We start from the raw sequence: 18,718 nt of genomic DNA on the forward strand, positions 1-18,718 counted from the left end.
AGCCAGGGGCAGACCATAAGCTCCATTTTATACCTGAGCAGGCAAAGTGAGGCAGCCCGCACCACTGGTCCGCCGACCAGCGTGCCAGACTCCTCCAAAAATGGCCGTTCCCAGAGCAGGCAGCCTACAATTCCCGAGATGCTCTGCGGCACCTCGTCAGCCGTGTGGGTATAGGGAAAGTGAAAGAGGATCCCCCGCGATGCCGTTGCCACCCAACAAAGCGGAGGGATCAAGCGTCAGAAAGAGAAGGGGATAGTGAGAATACACCCGGCTTTCCGCCTCTGGTGTAGAAAAGAGGAGGGAAAAGAAGAAATGCCCAGTAAAGTAAGATTACACAGCCACTTACAATGCACAAAAATGTTGGGAGCGCTCGCACTCAGCGCGGGAGTCAGTAAAAGCAGCTCCGACTAAGAAAATATGGCAGCACTAGAAGTCAGCGCGGGAGCTGGACAAAGACCACACCAGTAGGGAGATGTCGGTAGGCGCTAGTGAGCACAGCTGTAAGGAGCTGGCCCACGGCGCTAAGACAAAAACAAAAAGCAGCAGCAAGAAAAAAGTTAAAAAACGCTAGTAATCAGCGCAGGATACAATATGTTTTTTAAAATGGGTTAAGAGCAGTTCACAATTGCCACCGCACATCCGCACCCAGCCTCCGCCTCAAGTCAATTGCGGGAGGGTTCCAATCTTATAGCTAAATAATAACACAAATAATATTTTAAATATATAAATCCTTGACTAAACTTTCTCTGGCAAAAGTCCTACACTTTAGAGACTGAAAGAGTAGCTTCAAATCTATTTCATGTTAAAATATTGCACAAACACATTGTACTCTGGCCTACTGAAGTTGGATTCAATATTCTACAAATCTGAACTCCAACTGTTGGAAAAATACTGATATGGGCCTCAAGAAAAAATCAGTGCATGGAAATAAGAAAGTAAGGAGACACTTTTGCTGGACTGGCACACCACATATGAATAAGACATTGCAATGATGTTGACCCCCTACTCTTGGGAACTCTTATGAAATACATAAGTTGCTCAACATATATAGTACTGTTTGTACTCCCAGCTGTAAGTTTATTTGTTTGCAATGTGTAGGGAACATTATAATGGATGATGGGCCTGCTCTGAAACTTTCGGTAAGGTGAAGTTCTTAAGAAGATATAGTGAGAAGATTAAGTCCATGGGCCGACATCTTTTGGAGATGAGTGTAGGTGAAGGGATATACCTAATTTTATCCATGTGGCGTAAAAAAAAGAATAAATGCAATGCCCCTAAACCTGTCAATTTTCTACCTGTCGACAACCCACAGGTGATCAGTAAGTGGAGCTATGTCTAGAAACATATGATTTTCATTACCCCAAGATTAAAAACATCTACAAAAATCGCAAGCCTAAGTTTATGATTTTTTGAAAGAATTAACTCTTGAGTGACGATAGAACTACAGAACATGGTCATGTTCTAAAAAACAAATGAAAAACGAAGGCTATAAAAAACACAAACCTCATCTTGTTTTTTCTTCAGCTGGTCTAGTTTGTGGCTGCTCTTCTTTGTGGTTAATCTGGTTTTCTCTACCTCCTGTAGTCTTTGGTTGTTATCCATACTGGCATGCAAATTCAAAGTTGTTTTTACTAGGGCACTCTGCATTTTCAATGCTGGAAGAGGACACATAACCAAAACAATTAGTAGCAGGAAGACATGCTTCTCAAACACATGAGGATCATTTAGAAATAGGTTTTTCCTAAATGAATTTAATATTTCAACGAATATTTAAAATGAACTCCATTTCATCGCCACAAATGTGTTGCATCTCACCTCAAGAAATATTCCTACAGGATTGGGATCCAGTGACACAGTCAAGTGGAACACCCGTCCAGTGACGGTGCCTAGGGCCGGCCACAATGAATGTCAGACTGCCTCAAATCCTGACTGCATGGTCGTGTTTTAATATTTCCTTTATTGTACATCAAATTCTACTCTTAGTATCAAATACAAAGGGGTTAGGGTAACGAGATTCTGAGGCAGGAGGTACCTAGATTCTATGGCAAACACAGGCAAATCTCACTGCTTTTAGAAAAACAAAAAACAATACCAAGTGTGTTGTCAGAGACTGTTCAGCAATACCAACTGCTGGCTTTCAGAGAAAATACTCATCCAACAAGCAATAACAAATATATGTATCACAATGTGTTAAACTGACAAAAGCGTACATAACAAAAAGATGAGACTTGTGGTTCATGAGAAATTCTATGGCCTTTTATTGGAAAAATATAAAGCATTTTTATTAGCTCTTAACTATGGAACTACACAATGAGAGTCAGAGTCAATGTACTAGTCTTCGGTGTAAGAGTTGATTGACCAGGGCCCAGTATTATGCAAGGGGCGAACTGCCCAAGCACACATTTCACTGTGTGCGCCTTTCACAGATGCCCTATGACAGTTAATGTGCTGCCGCCAGTGCAGCCGCTAACTGACTACAACTCACATGCAGGTGGTGTCTGGCGGGTGAGTAGGCCCCAATTCTCTCCTTTCAGGAGATTGGGCGCATTGACTGTGACCACCTCTTTGTTGCGCGCAGTCATTGCCCCAACAGCTACTTTGCCTATGAGATTGCGTCTATAATACAGCATAGAGGCAAAGTGTTTCTCAATTACGTGGGCCCATGCAAATGAGGGAACGTCTCTTGAGTTTGTGCAGGTGCACAACTGCGCCAGGGTGATCTATCTTACAGCAGGAGCCACACAGGAGTCTGCAGCTACTTCCGTAGTATCAAAGTGCTAGAGGGGTGGGCGGACATTAGAAATTTGGACATATGCACCCATTGCTCCTCGGTGGTCAATTTGAATATTACTGTCCAAAGGACCAATTTCTGTCACACATGTCAAATGTGGTATTTATATCGTGGCTGGGGTCTTCTAGTACTATTGCAACAAATCATGCTGACACAAAGGTGACTATTACATTCAATCGCTTTAAATCCCATGGCAAAATTTACAGCCATAGTGTAAACCTTGTTTTTGTCCATGTTGTATTAGAGCTAATTCCTCCTCTTTCCACATACTTAAAATGTGGGGGGACATATACACTGGCTCTATCTGTGTTTGTGCCACAACCTGACCCTTGCATCAAGGTGTGCATCAAATACACAATAGTCATGAACCTGTAGCCAAGGATATAAATATACATGGTCAACGTTTAATCGTTAAACAGCAAAGTTGTATAACATAAATATGAGGTTTATCCATGCTTTAGGCAGTGAATATTACTCCAGAAATAGAATGCAAACTATTAGGAACAATAGAAAATGTCTTCATGAAACTTTAAATCAATTAAAATATTGTGGTAATCATTCTCATTTATTGTTTCCTACCTCATGAGCAATCAAGATTCCACACATAATGGGTTTCCCAAGGGAAATTAAAAGAATCATTGGAATCTCATGGGGTCTTTGCATAATTATCTCCTACGCAAGACTTGTCTAAACAACAGACCTTGAGACTTCTTAGTTGTTACTATCTTGTTCGACAGGTTTATCAACTGTCCTACTAGGTCACACTTCTTTCCTATATAAAAAATATAGAATTACAGATGGGGAACTAACAAAAATTGGTTTCTTTTTTATCACGGGGTTGCAAGAGACATTAAGCAGGCGAGAGAGAAGCTTGGGTTGCCCATTAGGCCACTTGACAATCCAGGGAGGCTGGCTCGCAATTATTGAGTACCCACCTGTAATTTTATGATGGTTACATCCCCCAAAGAGCACCCAAATGTATCTAAAGTCATAGAGCAGCTTGTGAGGGGAAAAAGAAAAAAGTACATTCATCTCCCTCTGGCTCTTTCTCCCTTATCACCAGGCCTATCACACCCAGCCACTCCACCTTAAGAATCCCAATTTTCTTTTGTTTAAACATGGCACCGTGGAAGTTTTGCCCACCCTGTCTAAGTGTACTTTAAAAAAAAAACATGCCTGGCATCAGGTCAACATTAGGGGTGGGCGGAATTTGTGTTACGCAAATGTCCGCGAAACGCGGAATTGCTTGTTCGTGAGGCTTTTTTACTGTTCGCAATCGCTGTTTGCGTGCTCGGGGGGAAATATCTCACTAACACGCATTTTGAGAACGCGAACAGGCAACGAATTTCGGGAAGTCGCAGAACGCAGAATTTTGGGCAATTACGCGAAATTACCCAAATTCCGCGAATGCCGCGAGCGGAGCGGAATTTACTGACAAGGCCTAGTCAACATCCACCAATGCCGTCTGCGGCATCTTCCCCTCCCACTCCCAATTATATAAGGGAATCCTTGCGGTTGTGTTACTTTCCCACATCACCATCAGAAATTCCCTCCCCAGTTTTGTGCAAGTATTTATTAAACCTCAATACCAGAGTACTGCAGACCTTTCCCACTACCCTACGAGGCCTTCATACCCCTTTCCCTTTTATTGCTATGTTCGCTGCTCTCAATTAGAGAGAAGAGAACCAGCACTGTGCTGGAAGCTACTCTTAATGAGCCTGATCAGCAAAGAAAAAAGGTCTCCTGCCAACAGTTGGTCTGTGAAGGCTCGTGAGTAACAAGAGAAAAGGTGGTTTGCATCACTAAAGCTGCGACTTAAACCCCTGGCCTCCTTCAGTTCTGCAGAGAGTCGAAACATGTAGGGACAAAGGTGCGCCTTCATTTGTCATTCATTTGTCATTTCATCACTTCACTCGGGCTCTGGGGACCCGGGGAGGTATATGAAGAACAAGGAAGAAAGCATTTCCTAGTTGCAGAGAAAAAAACTATTCTTTACATTGCTGTGATGCAATAGCAGTGATATACCAGATTTTGAACCTGCTAGTCTAGCCAATGGCTTCCTATGGAAGCCTCACGTATTAAAACTGATTACCGGAAAGAGGGATTTTCTGAACACAGTGTGGAGTTTTAAATGACATACAACTTTTTCAAATAACTCATTAACACTCTTATCGTGGTATTAGGACAGTAGCCATAACTAAGATTCAAGCAAAAACTGCTGGAGCTTTTGCATTCAAAAAGGCTACCAAAACACTGTTGATGTTGGTTTGATTGTGGTGAAATAAGACAGTGCAAAATATGGGACTACTACCAAAAAAACACCAATTTTTATAAAACATATAAATCAATAAAATGTTACCAAATGTCTAGATATTTTGTCATCAACATTCTGTAATTTGTTAAATCTCATCAGTTTCTAGTATTCAAGAAGATAAATTTGGAAAGATTGACTGGAAGAGGTATTTCCTATTAGTGTCATATAGTAAGTTGGGATCGAAAAGTAAGTTGACCCTGAAAATGTCACTCGCACATCAAGTGATGTTTCAAGCATCAGACCCATTTAACTTGTGCAGCAGGGTTGGATGCTGGGCTTGGTTTTGGTCAGGCAATTGACCCAAACTGCACAGGATGTCCAATGCACGCCTTCAGCTGGAGTTTAGGCACAAGGTTGTGCACAAGGTCCTGCCCTTTAATCTTGTTTGATCCTACAGTATGTCCAGCAAAGATCTAATATCCGGGACTAGGTTTCAAGGGCCCCGGGGTGATTCTGGGGTTTTTGAAGCCTAACCCTGGGTCCACAAACCCAGTAGTAAAATTACCCTTTTCATTTTGTTAACTCGGGGAGGGAGAGGGTTCCCTTTGGGGCCTCCATATGAGCCAAGGGTCAGGCAATGCGTCACCTTATGTTCCTTTACTTTAATTTTTCAGGATGCAAGGACCAAGACCCTAGGTCCCATATGGTGGCAGCAACATTTTGTTCAAGCTGTGCCCAGTCAATCAGAAAGCTGTGGATCCACAGACCCGATCTTGATGAAGGAAGTAAATGTTTCTTCATACAATACAATCAGATTTTACAGGCTTCTTCACCCAAGGACACCCAGAATAAAATGACTGGTCATAAACTTGGAGACGTGGCAATTCCAGCATGCTAGTGTAAAGTCCTCATCCATAAGTGCACTATATGAACATAAAATTCCACCAATCTTGATTCGATGCTTGGCCTAAGCTACCAAATTTCATAGAACATGATGAAAAGTGGGACCTTGATTGCACTTCAGGAAATATGTTTATTTAATATGTTTATAAACAGACAACAAGAAGATCCCTCATTAAAGACACACGGACACCAAACCAAGCATTTATGGGGGGGAAAAACACAATACTACACTTTTCGCATTTCGAGTCGTTTGCTGACCTGCAAAGGTGCTGGTGTGCCTGAACGCCCTGACCTGCGAGTCCGCCAGCCCGGTGAGCAGTGAGATTATGGTGTCCATCAAATAACCGTCATAGATGACACTGTACTGGCACTGCTGGACCAGCATCGCTATGAACTCGCACAAATTGGTTTTGAATTTCTTCCAGTAAGGCCCAGGATTGATGAGTGGATAATTTTCATTATCCTAAATCACAAAAAGATAAAGTAATGATGTGTAGTGCATAATGCGGTGTACATTCTGTATAACTACAAAACTCTGAGGAAATAAACATCTTTCTTTTATAATCATGCTGAGTGAGTTGTGTACTACCACACAACACGACTTTAGTAAAGATTTTTTCAATTAACCTAATACTGATCATAAAACATACAATCATCATTCATTAACACACAATCCTTAAAACATCAAAAGATTAAACATTAAGATGACATTTCACGTAACCTTATGGGAAAAGTGTAGTTTACTGAGTTGCGCAGGCCACAAGAAGAAACGCTGTTTCCCTGCCATCCAGCAGTCCAGCTGACTCCCCCCACAGCTCCATGGCACCCCCATGGAATGCAGATGACTACACAGTCTACTGCAGGCTATACTGACAAATACTATTTACTACACATCTCCCTCCTTTCTACAGTTTAATTTGAAGTACAACACATGACTACACACACATTTAACAGTATACAACAGACAACACATAACCAACAAAACATTTATACAAACAAAGCATACAAGGTAAACCGGGCAAAACAGAGGCCCAAAAACAAGTTACATACAGTAACCATATGTAATGAAAAACAATATGAACTTGGCATGGTACAGAAAAACCTCACACAACTGTTAGAAAAGGGTGAAGTACCACAAATTATCTCACACATTCCATTAATCTAGCTGGCATCCTATGAGTTCTTTGTGGATTAACTCTCAGTGGTCTTACTTTCTACAACATGTAACTGCCTTTGTGATTCATTCACATCACCACCCACCTGAAGCACCTATCCCTTTTGAACCACCAAAACACTCAGTGTCACTCATGAACATTGGTCTACTATACTCATCATCCTCAATGTTTCTCAAAACCTCCATTCTCTTAGTGCTCTTTTGATAAACACCAACTCTTCTCCTGTTCTATTGTTGTCCATTAGACAATACCACATAATTTCCCTTCACACTTCGAACTTGATAAGGTCCTCTGAACTTTGAGAAACCAGTTTCTAATTGTCCAGGTTTCACCTTAACCCAATCACCACTCTTCAGCCAACTTTCCTTTCTACAATCCTGAAGTTTCCTGTCATCTCCAATTTCTTTTCCATCTTCTTATTTCATCATCACGGAACAAACTGTGTTTGTCCTGCCCTACCACTCATCATCATGAATGATGTTTGACCAGTTACATTATTGCCACAGGTCTGATGCGCCCATACTGAATCCAGCACTGCCTTCTTCACATCCAGCTTGCTCTTGCATGCCAATTCAATTACTCCCTTAACCAACCTATTTGTCCTGTCCACCATGCCATTAGCCTGTGGGTGGTAGAATGAGGTACTGCAAAGTTCTTCCTAGTTGGAACTAGAAAGTTTTGCATTCCCCTTGATGATAACTGTGTACCATTGTCTGTGACTAAATATGCTGGCACACCATCCCTAGTAAAAACGTTGCTAAATACTTTGATCGTTGTAGAAGTTGTTATTTCACTCACAAATTCAACTTCCATCCATTTGGTGTGTACATCAACTGTAAGCATTGCATACTTTAATTTGCGTGCAAACCCATGCAATGGTCCTATAAAGTCAAGACAAACTTTGGGGTTTACTAGGATTTTGTATGTGGTTGGGCATTACCACCACCAACCGTTAATCTCATCTCACTCTCCTTACATACATTACAAGCACACACTTAATTCACCACCTCTTCATACATTTTTGGCTACCAGAAATTCTCCTTCAGATGCATGGTTGTTAAAGTTTGGCCTATGTGTCCCTCATGTGCTAATTCATATATTATTTTCCTCAACGTTACCAAATAAAAAAATTCCTCCACGTATCAACATGCCATTTTAACAAATACACACCTCATTCAAGATTTTACGATGGGTCTCACATCAACTCTAACACAATTCTCTCTTACACTACTCGTTTTTACCAACAATGTTATAACCTCATGTAAAATCTCGTCTTCTTCAAGGGCACGCATCCATTCCGCCTGTGTTATTGCTTCTTCACACTCTACTACTACATCATCCACACTGGCAATCACTTCTTCGACCTCTACAGCTTCATCCTCCCCATGTGTAGGCAACAGTAACCGAGATAGACAGTCTGCTTGTTTACCGCACAACCCTGGTATATATTCTAGCTTGTACTTAAAATCTTGTAGTCTTGAAGCAAGTCCAGCTAGGTTACCTGACACATTATTTAACCCACCTGGCAACAAACAGTAATGGCTTGTGGTCAGTCATAAGAGGTACACTTAACCCCCAAATGTAGGTTCTAAAGTACTTCAGGGCCCATACAGCTGCAAGTGCTTCTCTCACATTGACAGAGTTTCTTCTCTCTGCATCTGTCAATGAGCAAGACGCAAAAGCCACCATTCTCTCTACACTCCCATTCATCAAAACCGTTCCTATTCCAATTGCACTTGCATCAACAGTCACACAGGTTCTTTTCTTAACATCAAATTGAGCCAAAATATCGGCATTCACTATGTCCTTTTTAACTAAGTTGAAAGCTTTTTCTTTCCTGTGTAACCACACAAATGATTATCCCTTTCTCAGCAATGACCTCATTGGTTCAGTCTTATGTGCAAATCCATTTACAAATTTTGCATTATATTCCATAAGACCCATGAAAGATCTTCATTGATCCTTATTTTGTTGCCGTGGTACATCCCTTATAGCCTTAACTAAATCTCCTTTCAGTCTCACTCCTTGGGCGCAGATCATGTAGCCTAGTGATTCCACCTTGTGTAGCAGGAAAAAACACTTCTCTCGTCTCAATCTTAAACCAGCTGTTTTCAATTTTAACAGTACCTGTTACAAAACTATACCGTGCTCTTCTAAGGTTTCCCCAAAAAATACCAGGATGTCATCCTGAAATAACACAATATTATTTTGGCCTTTAAATATATCTGGCATCAAGCGTTGGAATATACTGGCAGCACTAGCAAGACCTAAAGGAAGGCAGTTGAATTCAAACACCCCTTTTGTTATTATAAAAGCAGTGAGTGCCTTTGAGTCAGAGTGTAGCTTTATCTGGTGGAAAGTGCTTTTGAGGTCTAATTTGCAAAAGTATTCTTCAACATCAGCACCATCTTTGTAATATTTGGCAAAGGACATCGGTCAAACACTATATTTTGATTAAAAGAATGATGGTCAACAGAAAAACGCAACCTCCCATTGTTTTTTGGTAATGACTACTGGTGAATACCACTGGGCTCAATGGGCTCTATTACACATTATGAACAATCTCCTCAAGCAACTATTTTACTTCTTTCCTGTATAATACTGCTATCCTTCTTGGTTTATGTCTCACCAGTACAGACCCTTCCTTCAAAACAATGTTATGGGCATAACCCTTCAGTGCTCCCAACATGGCATCAAATACATCCTTGACTTTTCCAACACACTCAACATCTGCATCTTGTACACCTTAAACAACCATCACTTTATCTCTACCTCTCAGGATGATAACAATGTTTATGATGTATTGGTGTAACCATTCTAATATTGGCGGCCCTGACTTTGCTACATAGACTTTCCCAGGTATCATCCTGTCCTTAAACATTATAGCTGACTTCATAAATACCAAAACATCAATTGAACTTCCCTGAAATCCTGTGGGATTAATATATGTTGGTTATAACTCACTCCTTCTCCCATAAATCCTCAGCCACAATAGTAAACATTGATCTTAAGTCCATTATTAGATCAACTAATTTATTATAAAGTGTGAAAGCTGCCTTGGGTACATTCCTTCTTCCTGAATTCTCGTTCTCATCTCCATCCTGCACACTCAGTATCCTTTCCTTTGTCTAGATTTCATCTTCTACTGTTGCCACACTTCCTTTGCTATTACTTCTGCAAACTCTGGCAAAGTGCCCCTTTTAGCCACATCTTCTACACTCCTTTTCTAATGCAAAACAATTTTTGAAATCTGAAGAGTGGAAGTTACTTCCACATCTTCTGCATTGTTTCGCTGCCACTTTCTTTTTCCCAATAGCCCCACTCCCCACAGGCATTCCAGCATGGTAACAATTTCCTATGTTTTTACTAGTCCAAATCACATCACTATTCATATGTTCAGTCACTGCAACTTCTTCATCTTGTTTGCCTTTGTGCTCCATCTCCTTCAAACATGCGGATGATTCCTTGACAATCTTTGCTATTTCAATAGCCTACTTTAATGCTGGTTTCCTTGCTGCCCAAAGTCTTTCTTGCAGTTTTTTTGTGGCATTGCACAATAACCAGGTCTTTTATCAGTTCATCGGTCATTGCTCCGAAATTGGCACATTATGGCCAACTCGCTAAATTGTGCTTCAAACTCTTCCACCATCTGATACAACCTTTGTGGTTGTATATAATATTTGTGTATTGTCATTGCTACATTCATTGATTTTGTATATCTCGCTTCTAATCTTTGTTTTGCTTCTTTATAAACGTCTGATATTGGATGGTGAAGATCTACTGCAGTTGGTAAAACTTGAATGTATGCTGTTTTTTCTTTACTAAAGTAATTATTAGTAACACGTTTTTTCCATTCTGAAGTAAAACTCTAACCATCTATTGCTACTAGATAGTTTTCAAAGGAATCTATCCAGTCTTCCTATTCTATTACTGGTTGACCAGGCTGGGGCAGGAAATAAGGTGGTTTGAGTTATGGCTTGAGCACCTTCTGTGACAGTTTGTTCAAAATCAGTCTTTGGGGTTTTCAGTTTCACAGCAATTAAAATTTGCACAGTTAAAATACAGGTTTTTAATTGTTAAATAGTACACCAGTAGCTAAGCTGGTAAAATATTTGTGAGGCATCAGGTTTTGCTAATTTAAAGACATAGGGCCTGAAGTATCAAGGAAAATTGGGATTGCAAACAGTGAAATTCGCAGAATTTCACCATTTGAGATCGCAAAATCGTAGTGTGCAATGTAGGGAAGAAAAAACCCACTTGCAAAATAAGGAATCGCAAAATTTGCGATTCCCTATTTTGCGCATGCATTTACAGAATTGCAATTTGCGATTCCCTAAATGCTATTCTAGTAGCCATCGCAAACTGCGATATTGCTTTAGGGAATCGCAAATTACCACCAACTTCAAGTTGTTGATAATTTGCGATTTCCTAGAAAAATTCACTTTTTTGCATTCATCAAAGTGCCATTTTGCGAGTCGCAATTAAGGAATGCGTAGGAATGGCAAAATATTAGCAGATTCCAATAATTAGAGTCCATAATAGCGAATCGGTAAAATTCGCTATTATACTCCCAAAATGTAATGTTGATACATCTAGCCCATACAGTTGTGTTCTCTCCAGATGCAATACTCTCCTTTAGCCAGTAGATGGTGTGGGTGTCAAAAGAAGGAACAATACACACTTCTCTTGTATGCCGCAATGTTTCCTTATCTTTGATCACCGTGACTTGTGAAATATTTCTGAGACAAGGACACGCTCGGGCTCATGAGCTCGTATGTCTATCTAGAGTTTGACTCAAGTGCTTTAATTATTTATTTCCCACCAGAGAGCGTGTGATGAGCTAATGCTTGTCAATTCTTTTCACAGGCTATGCTAAACATGGAAAACTAATGGCCACATGCATCAACCTATTCTGCGAATGGAAAATAGCCTTTCAAGATGTATGAATGGCTTTGACAGTGCATTTTAGGTAATCGCATTTTTTTGCGATTACCTGAAATCGCGACTACAAATAGGGAATCGCAATTTGCGTTTCTCTAAGCACATGTACCAAGCATTTTCTTAATGCTAAATTTGAATTCAGGAAATACTATTACCATTGACTCCAAGTCGATGGTAACCATGTGCAACTTTTGAAAATGCATACAAAATGAATATTTCAAAGTGGCATTTAGCGCACACAGGCATGTGTCCATTTTACATGTGCACATTTTTTGGGGGGTTAATTCAGGGGGGCCGTTGGCCCCCAGGCACCCTTGGTTTTGCATTACACAATTTGCGATTACCAATTAGGTAATCCCAAATCAGCTAATGCAAAACCATTCGCACCTATGGGCCTTTAGGCCCATAGGAACAAATGGACTAGTATTACCCAAAAGCAATTACCTATTAACAGAATCACTATTTTGGTAATATTAAGAAATCGCTAAATCTTTAGTGATTCCATAACATTTTGCGATTACCAAAATAGCGACTCGGTAAAAATCGCTAATTGGTAATCGCAAAATACTATTTTGATACATGTGGCCCTGAACACAGAAAACTCCTGCTGCACGCTCCTTTAACCGCGCCTACATAACATTCGTAATGATATTAACATGAATAAATACATAGAGGCAGGGAGACAGTTTCTCATTCCCTTATTCGGGGAACGTCGTTTACGACGCAACTTTTAGCACGCAGTGCTATTACAACGCGGTTTTTAAATCGCATTCTATTACAACACATGACTCTGGGGGGCGCTCAAGGATAGAGAATACTTTTAATCTACTATCCAACACCTTCCCTAGTGTCAACGGGGACTGGTGTTGGAATAGTAAATTAAAATATTCACTATCCAACCCCCCTTTCTGTTATGCATTGTAAAAGAATGCGTTATAAAAACTGCGTTGTTACAGCATGCGTGCTAAAAGCATGCGTTGTAACAACGTACATCCCCTTATTCTTCAGTAGTGGGCAGGTAAATTCCTTCTGGGAAAAAGACAACAACAAAAGCAAGTAACGTATCAAATATAGCCTAGTTCTATTTTGGACTGCAACCTGATAGTAGAAAAATGGGAACAAATAAAGTGTATAATACTAATATGTAACAATGTTTTGATTTAGGCGTTAAAAGTGCTACGAGTCTTCTTTTCGGATAAATCCCAATTCATTGTGTCATTAAGATGCGCCCTTTTTTCTTAAAAGTGTTGCCCTTCATGGAGATTTCCAAACACAGGATGTGTGTTATGATTCTGTCTGTCATACAATTGTAATGTATCATTATTAAAAGTGAAGCCGGTCATTAAAGCTTGTCAAAGTTCGTCGCCTAAGGCCACAACTGAAGGAGCTAATGGAGGGGAAGGGATGATCTTTCAGTCTGGTTTTAAGGTCAACAATGTTATTAGCACACAGATTTGTCTGTCAGCTCACCATGTCCACAGGCCACGTAACAGTTAATATCCAAGGATAAGCCATGAACTTTTTAAACTGCAGTCCAGTTTCCTACAAAGGAAAGAGAAAAAACTGTATTTTTGTGTATGAAGTAAGTTCCTATTTTGTCGATCTCATCTACATATATGACTATACAACACATTAATCAATTCTGATATCACTCAGATATTAGCATTGGTCTAGTACACATACCAATCGGTTAAGGTTCAACATTCTAAGTCAACTGTTGTTAATCAATTTCAACATATTTGCATCCACACAGTGTTAGTTTCTAACCGGCAAGAGCATGGGCGATCAGTGATAAAACAGTGTTCTAGGAACATTATTTTGGAATGGATGGATTTTTTTAGATTTAGATGTAAATTTGACTTAATCAGTGTAAAAGGTCTGCTTTGCTGAAAACCTGATCACAGCCAATTCTGAAAAGGCAGCCACACGTTTGCAGAGGGCTGGCCTCGAAAACTAAAACAGCCCAGGCAAATTCGTCATTGCAGCCTCAAACTCTATAGCTTCAGCGAACGTACTGAGTGAATATATACAATGCAAAGGGGGTGGGCAAAGAGGGAGCATACAGACACAACAGTTGTCTCCATTTTTGCAGATAGTGTATGTTTTTAAATGTGTACCGCTTGCATACATATATATTAACAGAGATTCGTACAGCACAGTATTGCCGCTAACATGGAATCATTACACTATCATGTGCTATTCAATTAAAACAAGCATTTGTTTTTTAACTGTTACTGCATGATCTGCATGTAAACAATAGATCTTAGCTAATAAAATTCATCCCATGCTCAATTCATTTAAACAATTCCCAATTCTAGATAATTCAAAGACTCGTCCCATCTCGACCACAAGCTGAACATAATCAGAGAAATGTATCGTGCACAACAGTGGCTGAAGTTTACAGTCTTTGCCCTCTTGCAACAGAAACGAAACTGACTTTGCTCTTACTTTGCAAAGTTAGCAAAAGAGACTAGCGATCCCATAGAAGAGACAGTTGTTTCTCTGACCTTGGAAGCAAGAAAAACAAGTTCCAGAGGCATTGGATTACACAGAGTGCCAATGTACGAGATAATGCATACATTCTCCCACCCTGCATCAAGATTCCCCATTGTTTCTGCTATGTCAGGTAATGGGAGGGCTTCAGCAGGATTTTGTTAACCCATTGTCTTTATAGAATTGGGGGACATTTGTAAAACATACAGAAAAGAAGACATTGAGGACAGGGGTAACTTAATTAATCTAGACTTAGCAAGCAGGGTTTAAAACCCAGCTCCCACTGTGGCCTGGGTAAGGGGTGAAGCTGGCATAAGTAAAGAAATGTTACCTGAGTATCTTCCGCCAAGATGGGTAGATAAAAAATCATCCCGGGTTTGGTTCCAAACAGAGGAGCAAGTGAAGCTACGGGGAGGGGTTTGAATCAACTCTGAAAGCAGGGGCGATCAACAAATCATCAGTTCTCTTCCTCCGGCGGGAGATACAGGCACTAAAAGACATGGCTGCGTCACATTCAGCATGGAGGCTGTGTTTATATTTCAATACTCGCCTATGATGGTGGTGAGGGAGAAGGAGAAGAGAGGATGGACAGCTGCAGGCCTTTAAACCCCACCTCTGGTATCTAACCTGTCTGGTGATTGGCCGATACACAAAAGGGTCACTGCAACGTTGCATCTCGTGGCAATCAGGTGCACATCGGAAGAGACTCACTTTTGGTCTTCCATCTGAAATACACCAGCACTGAGCATCCATTCACTTCTGATCAACAGGAAGCCGGGGCACAAATCCATCTTGTGTTCTTCAAAACATGGGCCATATTCCGTGCAGATAAACATTTGTTCAGGTAATATGTCGCAAGTCCTTCGCAACATATGCAAGATCTTTAGAGTGGGGTTCAGCCAGTTCATGTAATGTAGAGCACAGGTATTGCAATCCGGTTTTTTTCTTTATTAGGAAAGTACATCAATACAAAATTTCATTAACATTTATGCAAAAAAACTAATAAAAATGTTACTACAATTTCACCACTTACAGCATCTCCGATATTTTAAAACAGTTCAGTAAAACTTTATTTCGGTCATTACGACCTTTAAAAGTGCAACACTAAAAACATATACAGCAACATGATTAATCTCAAGTATCAAAATAGGGGATTGGGGAGGGGGAAACAGCACCAGTATCTTAAAATTTCGAGTACCAGATACAATACAGAAGCTATGATACGGATAGTCGAGCTATACAATACAAATCTGGAGATGCATGATAATAGATAAATAAATATTTTTTTTAAAAAAGCTAATCTAGGGGGAAGTAAAAACAGGGACATAATTTAAAATAGACAATTAAAAACAGGTCCAAATAAAATCATTGCCAGATACCCTAGACCTCATTCGATAATTTCAATAGGGCCCTTCTAGTGCACCACAAGGAAAACTAGAATCTAGAAACTGAAAACACAATCGGTATACTGAGATCAGATTTCAATATCCGAAATGCTTCCAGATGGTTCCTGGAACCAATGTTTCTGCAAATCTGTACCAGCCATCGTTTCCGGGCCTTGCGGTAGCCAGGACAGGCGAAGAACACGTGCACAAGCAGGGCACTGAACCTCATGGTCCTTACTCTACTTTGCCATACACCAGCAGAGTGGAAGGACCCCAAACCTAAATTGTAGAAAAATCTTTCTTGCCTCCACCGGTGTAATCAAGTCTAATATTGGCTCGAAACGGGCAATATCCTTGACTTCCAAAAAAGCCATGGATAGTTTACCGGTCCTGGGCAAGAAAATAGTTGGGCCCTTCTGTATTCTTCGAACCGAGATTTGATATGTTTTCTTGTGGTTTGGGTGCAGGCACGTTCAGGGTCCGTCCAACAGTCGCCTAAGCCCAAATTAGTCAGTACAGATTTTATATGTACAAGCCAAGGAAGGTTAGATGCACCCCGAGCTGACATAACCTCTGCTAACTCCTCCCTATATGACACTAGTTCGGGGGTGGACCAGAGGCGCCGCCAGTATAATATGGGTCTAAGGCTTGAAGTATCTGTTATCGCCATTAGTCCTGAGTCTAGACATAGGTGGATCAGCGGGGTACTCATAGGAAGTCTATACAGCTGTCTAAGGAGTTGGTTTTCTACCTGTAAAAGGGAATCTAGTTTACAATGACCCCATAATTCAGCACCATAAAGTACTCCCCCACGAGCTTGGGCATTATAGTTGCCTAGGGCTGGACTAACATCTTTCTTACTTGATTTGCTATAGACCCTTATTATGCCACCAGTCGATTGGGCTAGTTTTAATGTGCTCTTGGTCATGTGAGCCTCCCATTTCATGTTTTAAGCAATAGTAAAACCTAGAAGATGAAACTCTCTCCAGGGGATTCCCATTTAGTTGTGGGTTAGAACGAGATTTTGGAGAAGTGTGGCTCAATGGTTAGAGCGGCAGACCCTGATGCAGAGGTCTGGCCCGAGACCAGGGTTCAATTCCTGCCTCGGCTGGTCTCGGCGGATCTTGGGCTCATAATTCCTCGGACCTGATTTCTCGCCTCGGTGCCTACTCTAAGCATGGGTCCCACGCTGCAACTCTGGGCAATAGCTTGCTTAGTCTCCACAACGGCCCCCTACAGCGCTAGGGATGCCTGGTTGCACCCTGGGGATGCCCAGGAGTGGACATTTCACGGGGAAAAACCAGGAAGGGTTCCCTAGCGGTATGAGTACAGCGCCAGGACACTCAGGAGTATCAGTGCGCTTTACAAATACGTCTACATTTACATTTACATTTACATTTTTGTTGGGCTATTGAACGCCATGTATTTAGTTTTCTGTAAGTTTGATGACTAGAACTCTTTCCTTACAGAAAAGTTCAAATTTGTCCAAAACCCTCTGGATCCCCATGGGCGATTTTGAAACCAGGAGAGTATCGTCAGCGAACATCATTGCTGAAATTTGATGGGACGCTAACTTGGGAGCATCTGGATCTTTTATTGTTGCTAGTTCATTAATTAGCTCATTAATATAGAGGCTAAAAAGAGTCGGTGCTAAAACGCATTCCTGGCGTACACCACGATTAACCGGTATTGGAGCTGTAAGTTGGCCGTCCTTCCCAAATCTAATTTGGGCATAATTATCTTCATGCAATCTCCTAAAGAGTTCGATGAGATATGCCGGGACTCCCATTTCAAGAAGGACTGACCATAGCTTATCCTGTGGCACCAGGTCGAATGCTGACCTCAAGTCTACAAAAATCAAATATAAGCTCCCCCCCTGGAGGCGGACTGTCTTCCAGTATAAGAGCTGAAGCCTTAATACCTGGTCCAGGGTTGATATCTTTTCACTGAACCCCGCCTGGAGGGGGGACAGAACCCTTTTTTCTTCCATCCAGGATTGTAGCCTGGCTAGTAAGACCCTTGCAAATAGTTTTTGGGATATGTCTATTAAGCTTATGGGTCTGTAGTTTGTTGGCAATAGTGGGGATCCTTTTTTGAAGATTGGAATAATCTCTGCTCCCAGCCAGCTATATGGAATCTTCATACCCTGGGTTATGGCGTTAAAAAGACCAAAGAAATACGAGGTCCAGATGGCTGGTTCGCTCCTATATAAGTCCCCAGGGATCTTATCCAAACCTGGGGCTTTACCTTGAGCTATTTTTTTTTTTTTGAAGACCTTTATTTTACATGTATAGGAATACACAATATAGGGCCTACAACCCCCCGGGCCGGCCGCAATGGTAGCACAACCTATATGGCATCATACTGAAAACACAGCCTTTGAGCCGACAACCCAGGGGTCCGGCGGCGGATGATCCTGGAGCTATTTTTAATAGGGCACCCTCGATCTCCTTTAGAGTTATGAATAGACTTGTGCTAATACCTTGGTTTGCTACATGATCTAGATTGCTAGCAGTACCATCCCCAGCGAGAGCCGACTTTAAAGGTGGCCCGACTGTTAGATGTCCTCAACAAGGCTTTTCAACGGTGTAGAGGGTTTTAAAATGCTCCCGTCATACCTCTTCATTCAGGTTTGGTTCAATTGCTGTTTTAGAAATGGGGGCACCTGTGTTAACAATGCTCCAGATCGTCCTCATATCCCTGTCCCCCAGGGCCGTTTTAAGTAAATCCCAGTTCTCCATTTTTAAAACAGAACATAACAGGTTATAGTCGTTTT

General features: G+C 41.1%; 1 protein-coding gene across 1 annotated transcript in view; it reads right to left on the reverse strand.

The window, feature by feature from the left end:
• The window catches only part of LOC144773280 (cohesin subunit SA-2-like), a 550,419-nt gene that overhangs the window by 373,343 nt on the left and 158,358 nt on the right, over positions 1-18,718 (reverse strand). Inside the window, exons 6-8 of the mRNA XM_078658214.1 lie at positions 13,535-13,606; positions 6,207-6,411; positions 1,504-1,655 (exon numbers count right to left, since the gene is read on the reverse strand). Of these exons, the coding sequence (XP_078514340.1) occupies positions 1,504-1,655; positions 6,207-6,411; positions 13,535-13,606 (429 nt within the window). The remainder of the gene's footprint in view (positions 1-1,503; positions 1,656-6,206; positions 6,412-13,534; positions 13,607-18,718) is intronic.

This window comes from Lissotriton helveticus, chromosome 8, assembly GCF_964261635.1.
Source record: "Lissotriton helveticus chromosome 8, aLisHel1.1, whole genome shotgun sequence".
NCBI lineage: Eukaryota > Metazoa > Chordata > Amphibia > Caudata > Salamandridae > Lissotriton > Lissotriton helveticus.